Source organism: Emys orbicularis, chromosome 13, assembly GCF_028017835.1.
Source record: "Emys orbicularis isolate rEmyOrb1 chromosome 13, rEmyOrb1.hap1, whole genome shotgun sequence".
Lineage (NCBI taxonomy): Eukaryota > Metazoa > Chordata > Testudines > Emydidae > Emys > Emys orbicularis.
In genome coordinates, this window is record NC_088695.1 from 36,635,248 (window position 1) to 36,655,034 (window position 19,787).

At 49.6% G+C, this 19,787-nt stretch overlaps 1 protein-coding gene across 1 annotated transcript; it reads left to right on the top strand.

Annotated features, from left to right (window-relative positions):
- The first annotated feature begins 3,537 nt into the window (after positions 1-3,537).
- On the top strand, positions 3,538-18,441 carry USH1G (USH1 protein network component sans). The gene is made up of 2 exons (XM_065416151.1): positions 3,538-3,701; positions 17,196-18,441. Exons 1-2 carry the CDS (start codon positions 3,538-3,540, stop codon positions 18,439-18,441), a joined length of 1,410 nt encoding a protein of 469 aa, XP_065272223.1.
- The last annotated feature ends 1,346 nt before the right edge of the window (positions 18,442-19,787 follow it).

The following is a 19,787-nucleotide window of genomic DNA, read 5'->3' on the forward strand; positions in this document are numbered from 1 at the left end:
GCATGAGAATGCAGGAAAGATCAAAGGTCTCAGGGCAAATGGCCAACATGGTTGGATTTAAATGCCGGCCACAAAACATGCAGACAAAATGTCATGCTCCCTGCAAAGAAACAGACCTATTACAATGATCAACCTAATAGACTAGGAATCCATTAGAAGAACACAGTTTAGTTTGCAGCAAGCTTAGGCACTAAAACAGGTTCCTTAGCGCGCCTGTCTAGCTTTCCAACTCCTCCAAAGCCTGTTACAAATAGGTTAAGCTCAGTGCTTTATTAATATTTTATAAAACTTTGAATTTATCACTAGGGAAACCTGGGGTGAAGTATCTCTGAGAGCAAAGCTATTATTAAAGCCGAAAGCCATTCCACCAACCTGCTTGTCTGCCCGGCACCTGATTCTCCGATCTTACCTGGGCTGCTACACGAGGTTCCTCTTCTCTCAAATCTGGACAGCCGAGGAATTTATACCTATTTGGACATCGTCTTGATTTACACCATCTCTGGAGCTGACAGTGCCGTTTCATAAACTTCTCAGTGAAACTCCCATGATCCATTGTGTACAATGGGCTGGTTTTAGGGAAGAGAGAGATGGGGAGATAAGAGTTATTTGCCTTTGACGGGCACGAGGTCTGAACGTTACTGAGCATGGCATGAGCCTCCCCTCTAGGTCACAGGAGCATAGATAAAGATCTGTGATCAAAGATCCATTAGATCAAGTCCAGGCCCCGGCAAGCTAGATTGCCCTGACAGATGATGTATTACATGCTACACTGACACTCCATTTGATCTTAGTTCATGTTTATGGGCTACTCCATCCCACTATAAAGTACTCCAGGCATGGGCACTAGACCACTCCAAATTGCTGTAGGGGGGAGGGATAGCTCTGTGGTTTGGGCATTGGCCTGCTAAACCCAGGGTTGTGAGTTCAATCCTTGAGAGGGCCACTTAGGGATCTGGGGCAAAAATCTGTCTGGGGATTGGTCTTGCTTTGAGCAGGGGGTTGGACTAGATGATCTCCTGAGGTCCCTTCCAACCCAGATATTCTATGAAAACATACTTCAAGCCCTATCTGGACACATGCTTGAGGGACAGAAAGGAATCCACTCCCATATCCATTCAGTCCTGGGTGTTCCTCAGCCTTTCTCTGCTTGGTCAGTGACTGGGGACAGGGAGGTATGTTATTGAGACTGAGTAGGACTTGTCCTCAGTCATTGGATGCCATGCACTGCTCCATCCAAACGCAGCCCCGGGCTTGCTCGGCTGCCCTGCCCCTTTGTCGCTGGTTAATTAACCTGAGTTCTCTTCCTTCAAATGACAAGCTGATTTGTCACTGACGGAGCGTATACAAGTAGCATATGCACTGTTCTCCCATGGTGGCTCAGCAGTGGGCCAAAGCCGGTTGCTTAACGGCGGTGGTCTCAGTAGGGTAGGGTCGAGTTGTACTCAGTGTTTTGGCAATGGTCGCTTAAGACAGAAAGCTACTTAATAAAAATGGGCCATTTTACGGCCTTCACTCTAGCTTCACCTCTTCCATGTGTTTCCCCTCTATCGGACTGGACTGCCTATGGCAGCAGTGGGTCTATTTTCTGTTTTCTTTCCAGTAATTCCCTCTCCTGGGGTTGGGATAGATTGGGCGATAAGGTCTCTTCCTTCTGCAACATTGTCCCTGACCATCTTCATATCTTTTCCTTACCCTGCCCTCTGCTGGCTGGCATGGGTTTCGCGACACCCTTTTCTGCTCCAAGTCGCTCTCTTGTTACTTGTTCTATCTCATTTGTTCTCCTCAACCCACATGTTGCTCTTTCCCCTTACTAGACAGAGCCGAGGAGAGAGTATTTCCTTCATGGAGCAGTTCTCTGAGAACCCAAGGAGTTACAAGAACAGGCCCATTAATAATAAGATGAGAATAACGAATATCTAAGTAACAAATAGTTTGCATTACTATATTGTCTTTCCTCCGGAAGGATACAAAGGGCCTTAAAACTGGCAACTATCTCTTTAGCTACCACTTAACCTCTCTGGGCTGAGTTCAGACATGATGTAATATGAAGGGCTGCAAATCCACTGTCCTCAATGGACCCCAGACCTGAATTTGGCCCTGCCTGTAGGATACTTACCTGTATCACTAGGGGGTTGAGAGGGTTGATCAGTTAGTGTTTGCAAAATGCTTTGGGCTAAGTGCCATTTGATTATCTCATTAGCTCACTCACCAATGCAGCCCGAAGCTCCACGCGTCACTGTCTTTCTCTTCCCCCTTTCTGTTGCCCGGCTCCTTTTTGCCCCTTTCTCCTTTTCGCTATCCCTCCCGTCAGTGATGCTTTCTCTCTCTCGCTTTCAGCCCCTTTTCTGTTCTCTTTCTATTTCCCTCCTTCACCCTTCTCCCCTCCCAGTCCTCTCTGTCTTCATTCCCCTCTCCTGGGCTCAGCCCTACAGCCTCCCCTCGTGCTATGGTCACTACTGCCTGCAGGCTCAGCCTTTCCCATGCCACAGGGATGAGCTGTAGGCCAGGTGCCCAGGGATGTTAGTGGCCTGGCTCCCATTAATGTCAAGGGAGCAACAGGAAATTCCCCGCACATTACACTGCAAGGCGCCCCAGTGAACTCAAGGAAGGAAAATCAAAGGTCAGGGCCACGTGCTGGGATAACCATGTGGCTGGTTTGGCAGATGGGCTGGTTGTGGTTTGGCCTCGCTGGGCAGCAGAGGGCGCCACAGGATCATGCATCCTGCCAGGTCTGGCAGAAGGAGGGTGGAGTAGCATGTCTGGACTGAAGTCTCCCAGCATCCTTCAGGGGATGGAGTGGGGTCAGCACCAGCACGTTCCAGCCGGGGGGGGGGGAGCAATAGGCGCCCGACTATATAAGACAATGCCCTGAATATTGGGACTGTCCCTATAAAACAGGGACATCTGGTCACCCTATATCTGGGGCAGGTCTAAGTGCTGACATGTTCACTCAGGTAACATCCCTGCATGGACCCAAGCTGCCATTGGGAGCAGTGCAGGGGCATTGGGGGACTGGCTGTGCTGGCAGGATATGGCCGATGCTGCTGCCTGGTGTTTCATTTGGCTGCCTCCTCTTTTAGAAAGATCCCAGGGGCTGAAAGAGCCTGAAGGGAGCTGCTGTGCTGAACTGCCCCTGACCTGTTCTGTGCCTCCAGCATGAATTCCCCGTAGGAGGGCTCCGGGGAGATGCGGCTGGCCCCAGGATAGAGACGGTAAAGTTAAAAGGTGCTTGGAGCTGGGGACAGGGCTGAACCGCGCCTTCTCCTCTTTGCCATGAGGCCTGCACTGGTGGGACAGGAGGATTCTTAGGACCCAGGGGGAGCTTTGGAAAAGGCATCTCCTGCATTCATTTCAAGGAGTTCCTCCCTTCACTGGTCAGGACTTCTCAGGTGTCCTGGTAACCACCGCTCTCAGCTCCCTCCTCGGCTCTCAGGCAGCTGCTTGCCTGGAACTCCTACCCGCACCAATGCCCATCCTTTGAGATACCCCTGCCTGCCTCCCTCCCCCGATGAGCTGGCCAGGGGACTGCTTAGCATCATGAACGACCAGTACCACCGAGCAGCCCGAGATGGCTACCTGGACCTGCTAAAGGAAGCCACCAGGAAGGACCTAAACTCGCCCGACGAGGATGGCATGACCCCGACCCTCTGGGCTGCTTATCACGGCAACTTGGAGGCGCTGAGGCTGATAGTTAGCAGAGGGTAAGTGCTGCTTTCTGCCCTGATCCCTTCCTAGCCTCGATGGAGCGGCTCAGTGAAAACCCATCTTCCTCCCCCTCACAGATCAGGAGATCAACACGGCCTCCATCCTTTGCCCTGCACAGAGGCTGCCACTTCTTTCCTCCTGCTCCCCGGAGCTATTTTCTTTCCTGCTAGAATGTGCAGTGAGTCTGTCTGAGCCAATCCATGGTGCGTCTAATCCGCCCATCACCGTAGTATCCAGGCAGCTGGGCAGTGAGAGATTGATAACGCTGGCTAACCTCAAAAGTAGCGTGAGCAGGGGTTGAGCAAGCGTCACTCATTCAGCTCTGTTGGTACCTGTCATTCCAGGCTTGGAACATCCCCGTTAGTCCAGTGCTCAGCCCCCATACAGCTCTGCTAACATGCTTCCAAACCTACAACCCCACTGCTGTTCTGCTACTCTCCCATCTCTCCCAATGCACCTTGAACCTGCTTTGCAAACACCCTTGCTAGTCTAGTACTATGTCCGACCTGGGCAGCGTTGCCAACCCATCTCTGTGAAGTGCACTGAGCTCCTCGGATGAAAGGTGCCGTGTATTAGTGCAAAGTAATTATAGCTGCATTTCTCCTGTGATATGATCCGGGCTGGGTCTCAGCTCTCCAGAGGTCAAAGGCTGATGTTTTACCGCTGCCTTCATAATACTGGTTTGATGTTGAACCTGTGATGGTGCAGCCTGAGGGTGTTGTTATAATGGTTTGCCTGTTCCTCGGGGCTTTTCCTGGGGTTTTCAGGGTCAGTGAGGGGTGGGGTTTCCATCTCTGAGGAGCATGAGTTCTTAGCCATTGTAACCTTTCGGTGGATTCCAGCCACTCTGTGATCCGGGCAACGGTTAGTAGTGATCCCGGCCTGGATTTTCAAAAGCGACTAGTGATTTTGGGTACCTTGGGTGTTCAACAAGAGACACCTTAAAGAGCCTGATTTTCAGAGGGCACAGCACCTTTAAGATGCCTCTTGGGCATCCAAAAGTTGAGACACTTAAAATCACTGATCACTTACCCTGTTCAGCATTGTGCTCCATTAAAGTCAATTGGATAAATGTCATTGTCTTCAATAGAGAGACAGGGTGGGTGAGGTAATAGCTTTTATTGGACTGACTTCTGTTGGTGAGAGAGACGAGCTTCTGAGCTCTTCTTCAGGTCTGGGGAAGGCAGAGCTCTCTGTGGCTCCAAAGCTTGTCTCTCTTGCCCACAGAAGTTAATCCAATAGAAGATATGACCTCGCCCACCTCAACTCGCTAATATCCTGGGACCGACACGGCTACAACTCCACTGCATATTGTCTTCAACAGGCATCTGATTGGGACCCTGGTGAACTGGCTTGCAGAAGCTGAAGGGCTGGCTGGTAAAGATGGTACCAGACTCGGGAGAGAAGATTTAGGCTCCAATACGGTTGTGTGACCAATGCGTTTGCCATAGTCTTACCCAGGCTTAAAAATCTCATCAAAGCTTCTGTGTGTGTCACAAATCAGAGAGGCATCCGGCTAGGGGCCGGGGCAGAAATTTCAGGAATGGGCCACTGGGGGGGCTCTGAGCTTTGGCTTTAGCTTGTTTAACACTAAATGGTTAAAGAGAGCCTTTACTGAAGGGCTGAGATTGTCCATTAAAATGAACGCAGTGTGGAGAGAAGGGCAAAGCACGTATTTCATTTTATTTCATTTCCAAGCTGCATCTATTATTGGTTCATTATTGGGCTTGTTCCCTGCAGCATCCCCTGCTGTTCAGTTCTGGTGCCCCCCAACCCCCGGTCTGACAGTGCAGCTCACAGCTCACCCGAAAGCTCATTTTCAGCTCCCTCTGCCATGTCAGCTTCAGATCCCCACAAAGTTCTGCCAAGGCACCCCAGCCTGCCCTGCAGCCTGCCTTGCCCAGGAGACTGAAGGCAGGTTTCCGGCGGAGAAGGGCCCTTTTCTAAATTCTAATTGGAATCGAAGGTCCCAGCTGAAACCCTCTTGTGTAGCTTGGCTGGTGTTTAATTAACAGCATAAAATACATTGGCTGTTGACAGGGGAAATAGCACAGGGAAGGGCCAATGCCCTTTTGGTGATTAATGGTACATGCAGCGCCTTTGTCAGTGGTGCTTAGAATGCGTTTTCATCACTGCCCGGGTCACACTTTGTCAGGGAGGGATGAAATATACCCAGATGCTTAACTAAACCAGTGCAGAGTTTACAGAAGCTACAGAGGTGGCCTCGTTACACCCTGGAGGCAAGCTGAGGGGCGAGATTAACAAAGCCCTTTCTTCTCTCCCTGCTCCCGAATGCTGCTCTGTCTCCTGAGGTCTGGGGCCTGCTGCTGCTCCTATGGTAGCAGGGAGGGCTGCTGCTCAGATGCTGGGATGGGAGAGAGTGGAGGACATGCAGAACAACCAATCAGAGCTAGGGAGAGACAGAGGCATGGGTAGTGCGTGAGCCCCCTCTTCGGGGAGGTTAGCCATGCGGCCCTGCCCCTACCACCCCCTCGTCCACCAGAGCCCCGAGCCCCCACTCCCTTCCCCCGCAGCCAGAAGAGCCCCAGCACCGGGCCATCAGCCAACCCCAGCGCTGGGCCCAGTGCCAGGCCACCGGCCACCCTCAGTGCTGGCCTCAACGCTGGGTTGCCTGCTGGCCTCTGGCTGGAGCTGAGCTCCCGCCTCCCACCAGCTTGGCGGAGTGTGGGCGGGGCCAGGGCTTGGCTTAGGGGAGGCTTAGCCTCCCCTGACCCATTATATCTGCCGCCCCTGGACAGAGGGTACATCTACACTGCAATAAAAGACCCACCGCATGGCCGCGACTGGCCAGGGTCAGCTGACTTGGACATGTGGGGCTATAAAACTGCAGTGTAGACGTTCGGGCTCAGGCTGGAGCCCAGGCTCTGAGATTCTGCAAGGGGCGAGGGCCAGCTGCGGGTTTTTAATGACAGTGTAGCCATACCCAGAGAGACAGTAGTTGCCAGAGAGAGGGATTCACTCATTAGCAACTGGGCTGTTGGAAAGAGGAGGGTTCCAAACACGGAGGCCAAATGCAGCTGTCAGTTATGTCAGTGGAAGGCCACTGTCTCCAATGGGATTCCTCCTGTGGAGCTGGCAGCAGGATCTGGGCCATGCCCTTTTTTATAAGAGGATTGGGGAATATTCGATTGAGTCTTCTTTCCTTCTGTACCCTCCCTCACCCTCAGGTGCAGAGGGTGTCCAGCATTTATTTTGGTCTCGTGCTGGTCTGTTAGACGTTTGGGCGTCAGGTTGATGGATTTGGCTTCTTTCTCTATTGTCTCTAGATTGCTCCTTTTTTTCTCTTCCCAGGTAGTGTCCATATTATCACCTGATGTGGAAAACGTATTGGTGGCATCTTTAAAGCATGTCCTAAATATGTCCAGCGTTGTCGTCTTCCCAAGTTTGATGCCTTAGATTGGTGTGCTCTACTTAGAGTTTCTGATGTTGCAAGAAACTCTTTGCAATGAACTCAGAAGATCTTTCGCAGGCATTTACTTTGGAATGAGTTGATCCTCTTGTCAATTTCTGTTATAGATTTCCATGACTCTGCTCCATGAAAGGGGATGACATGATGCCAGCGTTTAAAAATGTGTATTTTTGTGTCAGCGCCAATCCTGCTACTTTTGCCATTTTTTTTCAAGCTTGTGAAAGTTGTTTGCTGCTTTCCATAATTGTTGCTTGACATCTAGCATGGTGCCATCATCACTGCACATCTCACGCGCTGGATAGGTAAAATGACTTACTTCTGTTAGTGCTTCTCTGTCTATTGTGATGGTTGCTTCGGGGATATTGCTAGCCATGTATTTTGTTTTCCCCTGGTCGATGAACAAACCAGCTTGTTCTGCTGTATCTGCCAAAAGCTGGATCTTTTCTTTCATTAAGCAAGACAATGTCATCCGCAAAAGCAAGATCATCCCATTGTGCTTTATCATTGGTCCATAAAATTCCTCGGTTGCCCTCCATGGTTACTTTCCTCCTGACATAGTCAGTGACCAGTGCAAAGTGGGGACATAATACACCCTTGCCTTACTCTAGTTGTCACTGCAAACTATTGGCTGATGCTGTCACCATCTTTAACTGCACATGTGAAATTCTGATATAGATCCTTAATGATTCTAATCATTTTTGCTGGTATTCTATGGTATACCATAATTTTCCAAAGGCTTTTCTGTATATGCTGTCAAAAGCCTTTTGGAAAAATCTATAAAATATATCACAGGAGGTTCTTGCCACGCTGCACTTAGTTCTATAATCTGTTTGAGAATAACAATATGGTCTGTACATGAATTTAGTGGTCTAAAACCTGCTTGTTCCTCTCTACATTGGAGATCTAATTGTTTCTTGATATGTTCCAGGATGATGTTGCACATTATTTCCCTAGGCACTGAGACAATGTGATTCCTCTCTACTTATTGCAGTGGGTCACCTTTCTCTGGCAATTTTAATATAAGGCCTCTCTTCTACTGGGTGGGGTTCTTTCCTTCACTCCATATTCTCAAGGGAAGTCTGAGGGCTGTTTCCTCACTTGCTTTTAGCATCTCTCCAATAATGTTACCCTCTCCAGCCGCTTTCCTATTTTTAAGTTTCCTGATGGCTTTTCTAACTTCTTCTATTGTAAATATCTCCTCAATCAACATCAATCTCTGGTGGTAGGTCTTTGTAGTAGTTCAGTTGGGCTTGGTCTATTTAAAACAGCCCTCTTGAGTAACTCCCATTAATTCTCTCCCTCGCCCCCGGTCGTGGCAAAGAGAATGGGCCCTGAGATTCAGACTAAGGGCTCACAGAATGCTGTCAGTCCAAGTGGATTTCACCCATGAATTGACTCTTTAGTTCAGGACACAGTCCCATCTCTGACGTTGTTGGCAACCTATCCCGTATAGCCTAAGTCTCTCAGTTTTAATGGTAGTGTAGCTGGGGGCTGCAAACGAGGGTGTGTGTCTATTCAGTCCTGTCATAACAAGTTTCAGCCTCGTCCACTCCTACTCTGCTGAACCACAATGCCAATCATTGCTAGACTGGGTTGTTTTCATAGCACAGACAGGGTCTGCAGCACAGCTTGGCTGGCACAGTTCTCAGGACAAAATATTCCCCTGTCCGCACTGGTCAGGGAAGCCATCCTGGAACGCAGCAAGCTGCAAGCAGGAGTGCCGCCAGCTTTTCTGCCGCCCTAGGCAGCGGAAGGTCCCGCCCCAAAATGCCGCCCCCGCACAGAGGCGGCAGAAGGTCCTGGTCCCGAAATACTGCCGCGGTCGCCGCCCCCCAAATCGTAGCGCCCTAGGCGACTGCCTAGGTCGCCTAATGGGTTGCGCCGGCCCTGGCTGCAAGCTGTAACTAGAGTAGTTCTGATGCCCGCATGGATGGGAGCTTCAGTTCTTGATCACCGCAGTTCTTCTCAAGGGGGTGTTGAAATATCACAGCTAGAGCTGCTCGGAATTTTTTGAACTCAAAGTTTTTTCTGTTAAAACACAGCGTTTTATGGAAACCAAAAAATTGACTTTTTAAAAAAACCATGATTTTTTTGCAGATGTTTTGGCGATGTTTTGTATAGATTTTTTTAAAATCAAAAATGTTATTGCAACCCAGTTTTCAGAGAACGAAAGGTTTCAATAACAGCTTTAGGGGAAAATGTCGATAAAAACGTTTGCCAAAAAATGAAAAATGGGTCCATTTGGAATCCATGAAATAGAAACAACTTTGAAGTGTCAACATTTTTGTGTGTGAATTTTTTTATTTCAGTTTTCCATCCCACTCTAGGGTGAAATTTCCAAACCCGCTTAAGTCACTAGGCTCCTAAGTCACTTAGGTGCTTTTAAAATTTGTACCTTGGCCACAATTATTAGAAAGAGTGATAAAAACTGAGCAATGTCCAAATGTCAAGGTCTTTACTTTGAAACTAGTCTCTTTCTGGTGCTAGCAGACTCTGCTTGAACACGTAGAAATCTGAACTTCCAGCCAGTAGGGTGCTCGCCTGCAGTACTTTGTGGGGTGATGTAGGGGACTAGCTAGAGACTGTGGTCTCAGGGGGCAGCTGGGATCACAAAGGATCCACTAGCTACTCTTTGTCAGTGCCGGATAAGCAACCCGGAGCTATGGTACTGGCAGACAGACAAACCCAGTAAATTGCCCTCTCTCTGTCTGTGCCCAATGAAGTGGATGCTGGGGACAGGCTGTTATGCAATGTTCTAGTCGGTGAGCATAGATAAGGAGGGAGGCCGACAATTCCCCTGAGGGAACTGAAAGTGTGTGTGGGAGAGGGAAAAGAGAGAAAGGCGGTTGAGGGTGATAGGTTATTGGGAATGCAGTGCTGTGGCTTCTTTTAAAACAAGTTCCTGACCTGGCTGATAGATCTCTCAGTGCTAGCTAAGCTGGGCCAATGCCCTGGAATGAATCCTCCAGCCCCTGTCTTCTGTCTATACTACAATAGCTCCTGTGCCGGGACACCCAGTTATGTTTGTGTGTGTCCTGATAGTGTCATAACATGGTTTGCTTTTTGTCTGGGTGGGTGGGAACAGGCCATGTTATAAGGACCTTCTGGGAACTGTCCTAGAGGCTGGATCGTCTCAGGTTTGTGGCCTGGTTTTCTTACAGGGTTATAAAACAGTCCTGTCTCTGCAGGAAAGACCGAACTGTCTGCTGCCACAATACAGTAGCTTTGATGGTGTAGACAGCCCTAGCCATGTTCATGTCCTTATCTTATCCACCTCCAGTTGCTGGATCTCTGCAGCTCATAGGGGCCCAGTGTTCCCCACAGGGACTGTGATATCTTATAGAAGCTCCACAGGGTGTTCAGGCATTGCATAGCGACTCAGGAGATCTGGGTTACATTCCTGGCTCTGTCACAGACCTGGCTGTGAGACCTCAGCTGATTAATTTAACCTCTGTGCCTCAGTTTCCTCTTCTGAAACATGGGAATAATAATCCTTACCCACCTCGCAGGGCTGTTATGCTACAATCATTAATGTCCGTGAGGGGTTTGGACACCACAAGGATGGGAACGGGGGGAGGAACACACCAACGTATGGAATAGGTGATAGGTCCGGGGGACGTGAGTCTGGAGCCAAGAATAGCCTATTGCTGAACATGGCCTGCTAGTAATCACTCTTGCTGGCTGCCCTGGGTAAAGTTCACGGTCTCAGCCCATCGAGAGGGGCTAACAAAGCAGGTTGATGGTGAGGGGGGTGCTGAGTAGAGGGGGAGATTTCATAACAAACACTGCTGCGTCTCTGCTCCTCAGCGCAGCGGCGGGATGAGGCGAGGGGGGCAGAGAAGGTTTGGTGGTGGCTCGTCCGACTCATTAGTTACACAAAAAGCCTCCTTCATGTCCCTGGCTGGGCTCCGGTGAGGGAAAGGAACCCAATTAACCGGGTGGCTGGGAAAGGGGAGGCAAAGTGGCATTTAGTGTCACAGCTTCGAGCAGACAATAACCCTTCAGTGTGGGTCTGACATCTTCCTGAAAGGGATGACTGGGATGGGAGTCAGGCCAGCTTCTGATCTGCTGGGAGGAGACCTGCTCGACAATGAGGGGTGTGGGGATTCTCTGGCCACGGGGTGGGCTGGGGAGGATTTGTCCGTCTGTCCTATGGAGCAGGGGAGAATGGTCTGGACAGCAGGACATTCTGTTTTCTGTCCTTCCCAATTGTCCCTCATCCTGTTGTAAGCTGAGGGGAATATAGCTTATGCCTCAGGGACGCCAGTCAGCTGTGGTCTAGTGGACTGAGCACAGGGCACCTGGAGACCTGGAATCTATTCCCAGCTCTGTTGCTGTGTTTGACCAGCACGTCAGCAGTCTGTGCCTCAGTTTCCCTAGCTGTAACATGGGGATGATAATACACTTGTGTAAAGCATTGTGAGATGTCCGGGCAAAGGGACACATTCAGCTCTGGTGCAGGCAGATCAAGCGAGTCGCACCCTCTTAGCCCAAAGCTAAGGACGCTGGGGCTGGCTGGGGACAGGTGCCGCTGACTTCGGTGGGACTGCTTGTATGCGTAAGAGCCGCCCAGCCTGCGGGAGGTTGCAGAATCAGGTACAAAGTAAGGCCAAAATATTGTTATCAACGGGAAACCCGCATTGACGGCCATTGGCCCTTTGCTGAGGGGGCCCTGTGCTGACTGGGATTCGCCTCAGATGTACAGATGGGGAACGTATGAATTTGGTTCTCATGAAAGGTGCTGGATGGACAATCCAGGAGACAGGTACCCACAGTTTATCCACAGAGCAGGAACAGCAGTAGTGGTGCCAAACGTCCCACACTGCCCGGCCCATGTGCCTCGGCCTGTTGGGGAAGCAGCCCCTGCAGAGATGGGAGGGTAATTCGCACTCTATGGCCCATTCAATCCCTAGCCTTGGTTAGGCCTCCCAAGAAGGGAGCCCATTAGCTGCTGTAGCAGCTGACCACTAGCAAAGGGAATGAGCTCTGTCGACTCATTTCACCTGAGCCCTAGCCAGCCATCGGGGTTAATAATAACTAGAGCTGGGGTCAAATTTTCAAAATCGCTACGTCCCATTTTCAGAAGCGACTGAGGGTACGTCTACACTGCAATTAAAGGCCTATGGCTGGCCTGGCTCAGGTGACTGGGACATGGGTTGTGGGGCTATAAAACTGGAGTGTAGACGTTCAGACTCGGGCTGGAGCCCAGGTTCTGAGACCCCGCGAGGTGTGGAGGGTCTCAGAGCCCGGGCTTCAGTCTGAGCCAGAACGTCTGCACTGCAGTGTTTAGCCCCACAGCCAAAGGCCCGTCAGCCCAAGTCAATTGACCCTGGCTCTGAGACTTGGTGCTGCTGGGTTTTTTTACTGCAGCGGAGATGTACCCTTAGGCACTCAGGAGAGTAAGTGCCATCGACTTTCAATGAAATGTGGGTTCCAAAGTGCCTAAGTCACTTCGGAAAAGAGGACTGAGGTTCCTAAGTCACTTTGGTGCTTTTGAAAATTCTACCCAGATCAAACATTTTGGCTAGAAAAGGGCTTTTCAGTGGAATTTTCAAAAAATGATGAGTTTAAAAAAACCAAGAAAGAAACCATGAAGATTTCCAATGAAATTTAAAAAAAAAATGTTTTCATCAACATTTTTTATGAGAAAAAAAATTCCCAGGCAGCTCTTGGAATAACCTTTTGTTACCACCCCCCCAGGGCCAGAGTTGAACTGGTAACATAGAGGTGAAAGAGTCTGTATCATCCCCTGAGATATTTGCTCCCTATCAAGTTTTAATTCATGGAATTTATGTCCAGCCCAGTTTACAGATGGCACCAGCAGTTGGCACCAGTGGCAGAGTCAGGATTTGATCTCAGGAATTACTAGCTCCCAGCTCCCCAGTCAACTAGACCCCACTGTTGCTATATAGTAATAGACATGGGCACGGACTGTCTTTTTGTTCTGTGTCTGTTCAGCACCTATTGCATTGGGCTTCTGGTCCATCACTAGGGCTCCTAGCCGTTACCACAATACAAATCATACATAATAATAAATAATAACATCCCAGCCGCCTGTTAAAATACAGCACTAACCAGTACAAGAAAGATCTGTTCCCTCTGCAAAGCCTTGACATGGGCTCAAGCTACAGAATCCAGTTCTGGATTTCAAATGCGCCAGAACTCCCAAGTGATCAATATCCACAGCTTGATCCAGACCCAAACCTATGTTTATCATGGACAGAACCAAAACCCTGGATCCAGTTTGGGGGTGTTCACATGCTCTCCCTGGATTCCAATTTTATCTAGTCTTTTCTGAGGGAGCAAAATGGCTCTGGCTGCAGCCTCACGAACTTGCCGTCTGCTTATTGGCAATGGCTGGATAATGGCAACCAAAGGGTTGCTAATAGGGGAATCTACTGTATCTTGGCGACAGTTTTGCTTTTTCAGGCAAAGAATAAGAATTATTACGCTGACAGGACAGGTAGAAAGATACTCTCTCTGCCCCAAAGAGTTTACAGTCCCAGGCCCCCCCTAATCCTGCAAACACGTCGACATGCAATTGACTTTCCGTGTGCAAGCAGTCCCATTGATTTCAAAGGGAGTACACACCTGCTTTAAGCTCAGGACATGAGTAAATGTTTGCCTAATTTTAGCTGCGATGGCACAAGTGGAGCGACGCAAACCCAAGGAATGGGATGGAATGAGGAAGGGTGAGCGGTACGGTGATAAGATAGCACGGTGACTCAATGTAGGCTTCTGTACACCTAGGGGGCCAGTTAAAAGTACTTAAAAAAGGTAATATTAATAATTGCTGGGATTGTTGACTCAGCACTTGAAAATGCTTTGACGCTGAAAAGTGTCACGCCGTATAAATACGATGTATTACCTGTTATTAGAATATGTTCCCACTTCCTGGACTTTGCAATTAACAATGTGCAATGCCCTGGAAGTGTGGTTCTGCTTTGAGAAGTTATTCTAAAAACAGTAAGTGACGGTAAACTCCTGTTTATCGTCTATCCGACTCCGGATCGGAAATGCCCACTTTACAAGGAGTTGTTTATCATGGACATTTCTAGTGCTTCAAGGAGCCAGGTATGGGGCCATAGTAAGCAGAGATCTAGTCTTGTTATAATTAGGGTGACCAGACAGCAACTGTGAAAAAACGGGACGGGGGTGGGGGGTAATAGGTGCCTATATAAGAAAAAGTCCCTAAAAACGGGACATCTGGTCACCCTAGTTATAATGTTTTGGTTCTTGGATGTGGGACATAGTCTGACACAGCTGGACCTCGTGTTATTTCTCCCCAGCTAATGGCTCCCTGCGGCACAAAAAGCATATGGAAAGCATAATAATTATAATAATCCCTAGCTCTTTATATAGCTCTTTTAGTCAGTAGATCAAAGAGCACTTTACAAAAGAGGCCAGTAGCATGCACAAGAAATACCCCTCTGCAGTCCAAAGCACGTGTACATGAGAAATGGGCCCGAGTTGTGATACTTGGATCAAAGTCCAGTGGTTAGGTTTGGAACCAGAGTTTTGCTCCGAGTCCACACATAACATGTGAACGTGCTGATCCATCACGCCCCTCTCTCTCCCATACACTCCTATCCATGCACAGAGGACCATGCCCAACTCTGACACACGTGTGGCCACTCAGAACAAACATAAACAAACAACAGTTCACACCCCTATAAGCCCACTGCCGGCACCGGCTGTTACAGTTTTGCTGGCTCTTTAATCCAGCCGGATCAATAATTTACTCCTCTCTTGCAATTCATCAAATATTTATCCTCCCCATGAATTTCCCAGCCTTGACATGTCATTACTAGGGTGGAGGGAGCCAGGCGGAGCTAGCAGGGGAACTAGGAAGTAAGTACACCTGTCACCGGAGCTCAGATCCTCTAGAGTAGGTAGGATACCTGCAGCCAAGATAAACCTCCCCTGCCCTGCTGCTGGGTGAATGGATCCCTAATGTTCATTGAGCCTTTGCCTTTCTTTTCTCTCTACGATCTTTCTGGGCCTGATCCTCGAAGCCTTTCGAGCACAACACTCCTTCTGAAGCCAATGACAGGTCTGGATGCAGGACTGGGCCCTGTGTCTTTTTTCCATTAGGGGTTAGATGGGTCCAGGTGCCTCATTGCTTGGGATTTAGTTTTGCAAAACTGAAAGCAGGAGCAGCTCTGGTCTAGGCTCTGTTGGTCCAAGCTCCCAACATTTGGAGGGGAGGCTGGGAGCTGGAAAGGGAAATCTGCGACACTAGGGCTAAAGGAGACGCTGTTGGGAATGGTGCAGGCCAGGCTGGCTGTGGGAGAGCTCTCCTCCCTCCAGTCCCAGCCCATGTGGTAAAACGGCGCAGCCAGTGGGGAAGCTCACGCCTATTGCCCCTTCTTGCAGGTATCATCTTAGCCTCTTTCAGCACAACCGGCTGGAGCCAAGCCCTTACCCCATGGCTGGTGAGGGAGTGTCTGGTGCCTCCATCCCAGCTCCTCTCAGTGAGAGGCCCTGTGACTGTAGGAAGGAGGTCACCGGTGCAGGATGGAAGAAAGCTCTCAGCCTCTCCAGTGCCAGTCTCTCCCTTCTCTTCCCACCAACCTGTTCTCTTTCTTTATAGGCCTGGAGGACATTATATCCCTCCACAGGAGCTGGCAGAGCTCTGGCTGTATGGCGGCTCAGCTCCCGTTTCAGTCACTCCCAGCAAGGCCAAGTTTTGGAAATGGTGATTCAGTGGCCGTGGGGGAGCACCCAGTTCCTCTAACGGCAGCTGTAGTTCATCAGGCAGGATTGTAAGGGAAGGTGTAGGAATGCTGGTGACAGTGGAACTCAGAGCTGTGCAGTCCCATGCTCTCCTAGGGGGAGTCGCTCTAGGGAACGGTGTAGTTTGGTAGTTCTGTGATTTTGATTGTGTGTGAGTGAGGCAGGCTTGTTGACAGGTGTCAGATACTGATGCTGGGGGCATTTCATTGACTCATAGACACAAGTGCACGGTTGATGCTGGAAGGGGAGTAGCTGTGTCTCATTTCAGCAGATCATAACTAGAGGGGACTGTTAGGAGCTCAGACATCCACCCAAGTATTCTCAAGTGCACTTTCTCTATGGCAGAATCCTGTTTCACAGACCCTATTGGATCTTTCTCATTAGGGGAGGCTGCAAAACTGGGCAACTCCCTGGTGACCAGCAGTGGCCGGCTGCGATAGGTGCTGACATCACTACAGAGTTTGCTTATCACATTAGTTGAGTCTGTGGCTCTTGAGAAGGATGGAAACCTAATCTCCACTTCCTTTGAAACCGGATTCTCAGGATGTGCTAATACCAACTTGCTCTCAGCTGTGCAATCGAAAACCAAACTTGGTAAGGCAAAAAAACCCACCCGGTCTTATCAATTGAATGGTGCCCCAGGCACAACTAGGAGACAGGGATGCAGTTCATGTCATGTGCACATGAAGGTGAAAAGGTGAAACAGCTGATGTGGTTTAGGTCCAGTGCTTTGGATGGCCATTTATCCTGGCATCTCCAGCAGGGAGGACCCTAGGGAGGATCTGTAGAAGTGCACATAGTTCCCTTATTTTGGGAACACCATCAGATTTTGGAGATGGTAGAGATTTGAACCTGCATCTAAATTTTGCAAATGGCCTCTACCTGTATAACGGGCCAACCAAATATCCCAGAACTAGTCCCACCAACTCTAGGATGTTCAGAATCTGGATCCCAGTTTCACAGCTCAGGACCCCCTCCAGCATGGAGAGAAGACAGTGAATTGGACACAGGTGCATGAATGTAACCTTTGGGGCTAAATATGGGTAACAGAAAGGTTGTCTGTAAAGCGTATGATTGCCTGACACTCACAACACTTCTTCAGAGGACTCATGGGCTGGGGTGTAGTGGCTGTGCTAAGGGACATGTTGCTTATATTGCGGGGGAGCTGGGGGAAGAAAGAGCTTGTATGGTAGTGGGGGTTGTGGCATCCAATGCATGAGCGTATTGTCTAGTAAATATCTCTTTAAACCCCACTTCATATCTGCATGGTAAAGTCAGCCCAACGGAACCGCGCATTAATTAGTTGTTCCAAACATTGTTTTAGGGGTGATCCAGACAAATGTGACATCTGGGGGAACACACCTCTTCACCTAGCGGCAGCCAATGGCCATCTGAACTGCCTCTCCTTCCTGGTGTCATTTGGGGCCAACATCTGGTGTCTGGACAATGACTACCATACGCCACTGGACATGGCTGCCATGAAGGGACACATGGAGTGCGTGCGGTACCTAGACTCCATTGCCGCCAAGCAGAGCAGTCTCAACCCCAAGCTGGTGAGCAAGCTGAAGGACAAGGCTTTCAGAGATGCAGAGAGGAGGATCAAGGACTGCGTGAAGATGCAGAAAAAGCACCACGAGCGGATGGAGAAGAGGTACAAGAAGGAGATGTCTGACAACTCCGACACCATGAGCTTCTCCAGCTACTCCAGCAGCACTCTGAGCAGGAAGTTCCAGCACATGTCCATGGTGACGTCCCTGCCATATTCCCAAGCCACCCTCCACGGCACAGCCAAGGGCAAGACCAAAATGCAGAAGAAGCTGGAGAAGAAGAAGCAGGTGGATGGAACGTTTAAGATCTACGAGGATGGGAGGAAAAGTGTGAGGTCCTTGTCGGGCTTGCAGCTGGGGAACGATGTCATGTTTGTGAAGCAGGGCACCTATGCCAGCCCGAAGGAGTGGACCCGGTGCAACATCAGGGACATGTTTCTAACTGACGAAGATACCGTCTCCCGTGCCATAAGCGACCCAGGTTTGCACATAGACTCAGCCCACTCGGAGGTCAGCACGGATTCTGGCCATGACTCATTGTTTAACAGGCCTGGGCTCGGCACCATGGTGTTCCGGAGGAACTACGTCAGCAGCGGGCTCTTTGGGATCGGCCAGGAGGATGCCAGCGTGCTGGGCGAGGGCAACCTGGATGGGGTAGGTGTCAAACTGCGGAGCCGCCTGCAGCGCTCGCCAAGTCTCAACGACAGCATCGGCAGTGCCAACAGCCTGCAGGAGAGGAACGCAGAGGAGCTGCCCTGGGAGGAGGTGGAGCTGGGCCTGGATGATGACAATGAACCCGATACCAGTCCCCTGGAGGCCTTCCTGGCTTCCCTGCACATGTTTGAGTTCATCTCCATCCTGAAGAAAGAGAAGATCGACCTGGAGGCCCTCATGCTGTGTTCAGACAATGACCTGAAGAGCATCAACATCCCACTGGGGCCTAGGAAAAAGATATTGGACGCCATCCAGAGGAGGAAGCAGACCTTGGAGAGGCCTGATGTTATTGCAGACACCGAGCTGTAAGTAGATGTCCCTCGCTGTCTAGCCCTAGAGCCATATATCCCTCAGCATGGGGAGACTGGGGGAACTGAAGCGCTTAAATATGTGCTCAACATATTGTCCATCTGAAGAACAGGAGCCCAGCTAAGATCAGTATTTCTTCATTTATACACAAGACAGGAACTTGCCAGCCCACAGAGATCTTGGGTGGAGGAGTTGCTTGAGTTAGTTAATTTCTTAGTGTTTCTCATGCTGGGTGGGTGGGAGTTGAAGTTCTTGCTGCTCCATAACCTGAACAAACTCAGACCCTTCTGAGGTCAGATTCCTAGTGCGTACCCCTGGGTGGGAGCTTCAGAAGCCCCCAACCTTGACCTAGCTCTGCTTCTATTGAAATCAACTGGAGTTTTACCATTGATCTCAATGAATGCAGCGTTAAGCCAGTCTGCAAGTCCCACCCCAGATGCCTGGGCTTTTATCCAGAGCTCTTGGGTTTGCAAACTTGGGTTGAGAGTCTTACAAAACCAGCCCTTTTTGGTGGCATTTTGGCATGTCCACCTCTAGCGCTGGCTGGGATTGGGAAGGACAAAGGAAATTGTGTGCGAGTGATGGGGGGAGAGTCTCCGGGTTTGCCTCTATACATTAAGAAAGGTTTGGTTCCAGTTCTGGCTGAAGGTTTGGGTCAAGCCTATTTGCACATCCGTACTGGAAGATGCCTAAATGGAAGCTAAGTTCACAGGTTGGGACCTAAACCCTGATTTCTAAAAAGGTATCAGTTTGACCTTCGTAACTGTGGGTGCAGGTTTCTGCCTGCAGTTAATTCCCAGCAGAGAGGCTCCCACCTAATGACCCAACATGGGGGTGCAATCAATAGGTGTCTAAGTGGTAGCATCTGTGCCCTCAATAATTACAAATTCAGAATTGGGGCCACTTTTTAATCTTTTGCATCTTTTGCATGCAAAATCTTTAATTTTTTACATGTCTGCTAAACTGTGTGTCCATGATCCAGTTAAGACTGCCATCTTTAGCTGTTTGGTTAATGCTGGTTGAGATTTTCAGAGCTGTCTGGGGGATTTAAACACATCTTCCATTAAGATTAATGGAGGGCATGAGTCTAAATCCCCTAGAGTGCTTTGAAAATCTCCATTACCAAGCGGCATATCCGTTGAAAATCCGATACCTCGTCCTTCATTGTGGGACCACATGCTGGACTCTAGCTTCTCTGATGCATTCCCTCTTCTTTTCACCATTATTCAGTGTTGGTTTGGGCCATCTGCTCAGTGTTTGGCCCCAGGGTGAGCTTGCTAACAGGTTTTCTCTTTTCCTCTACAGATAGCAGTTTTTATTAACAAGAAACAAAACCAGTTCTAAGT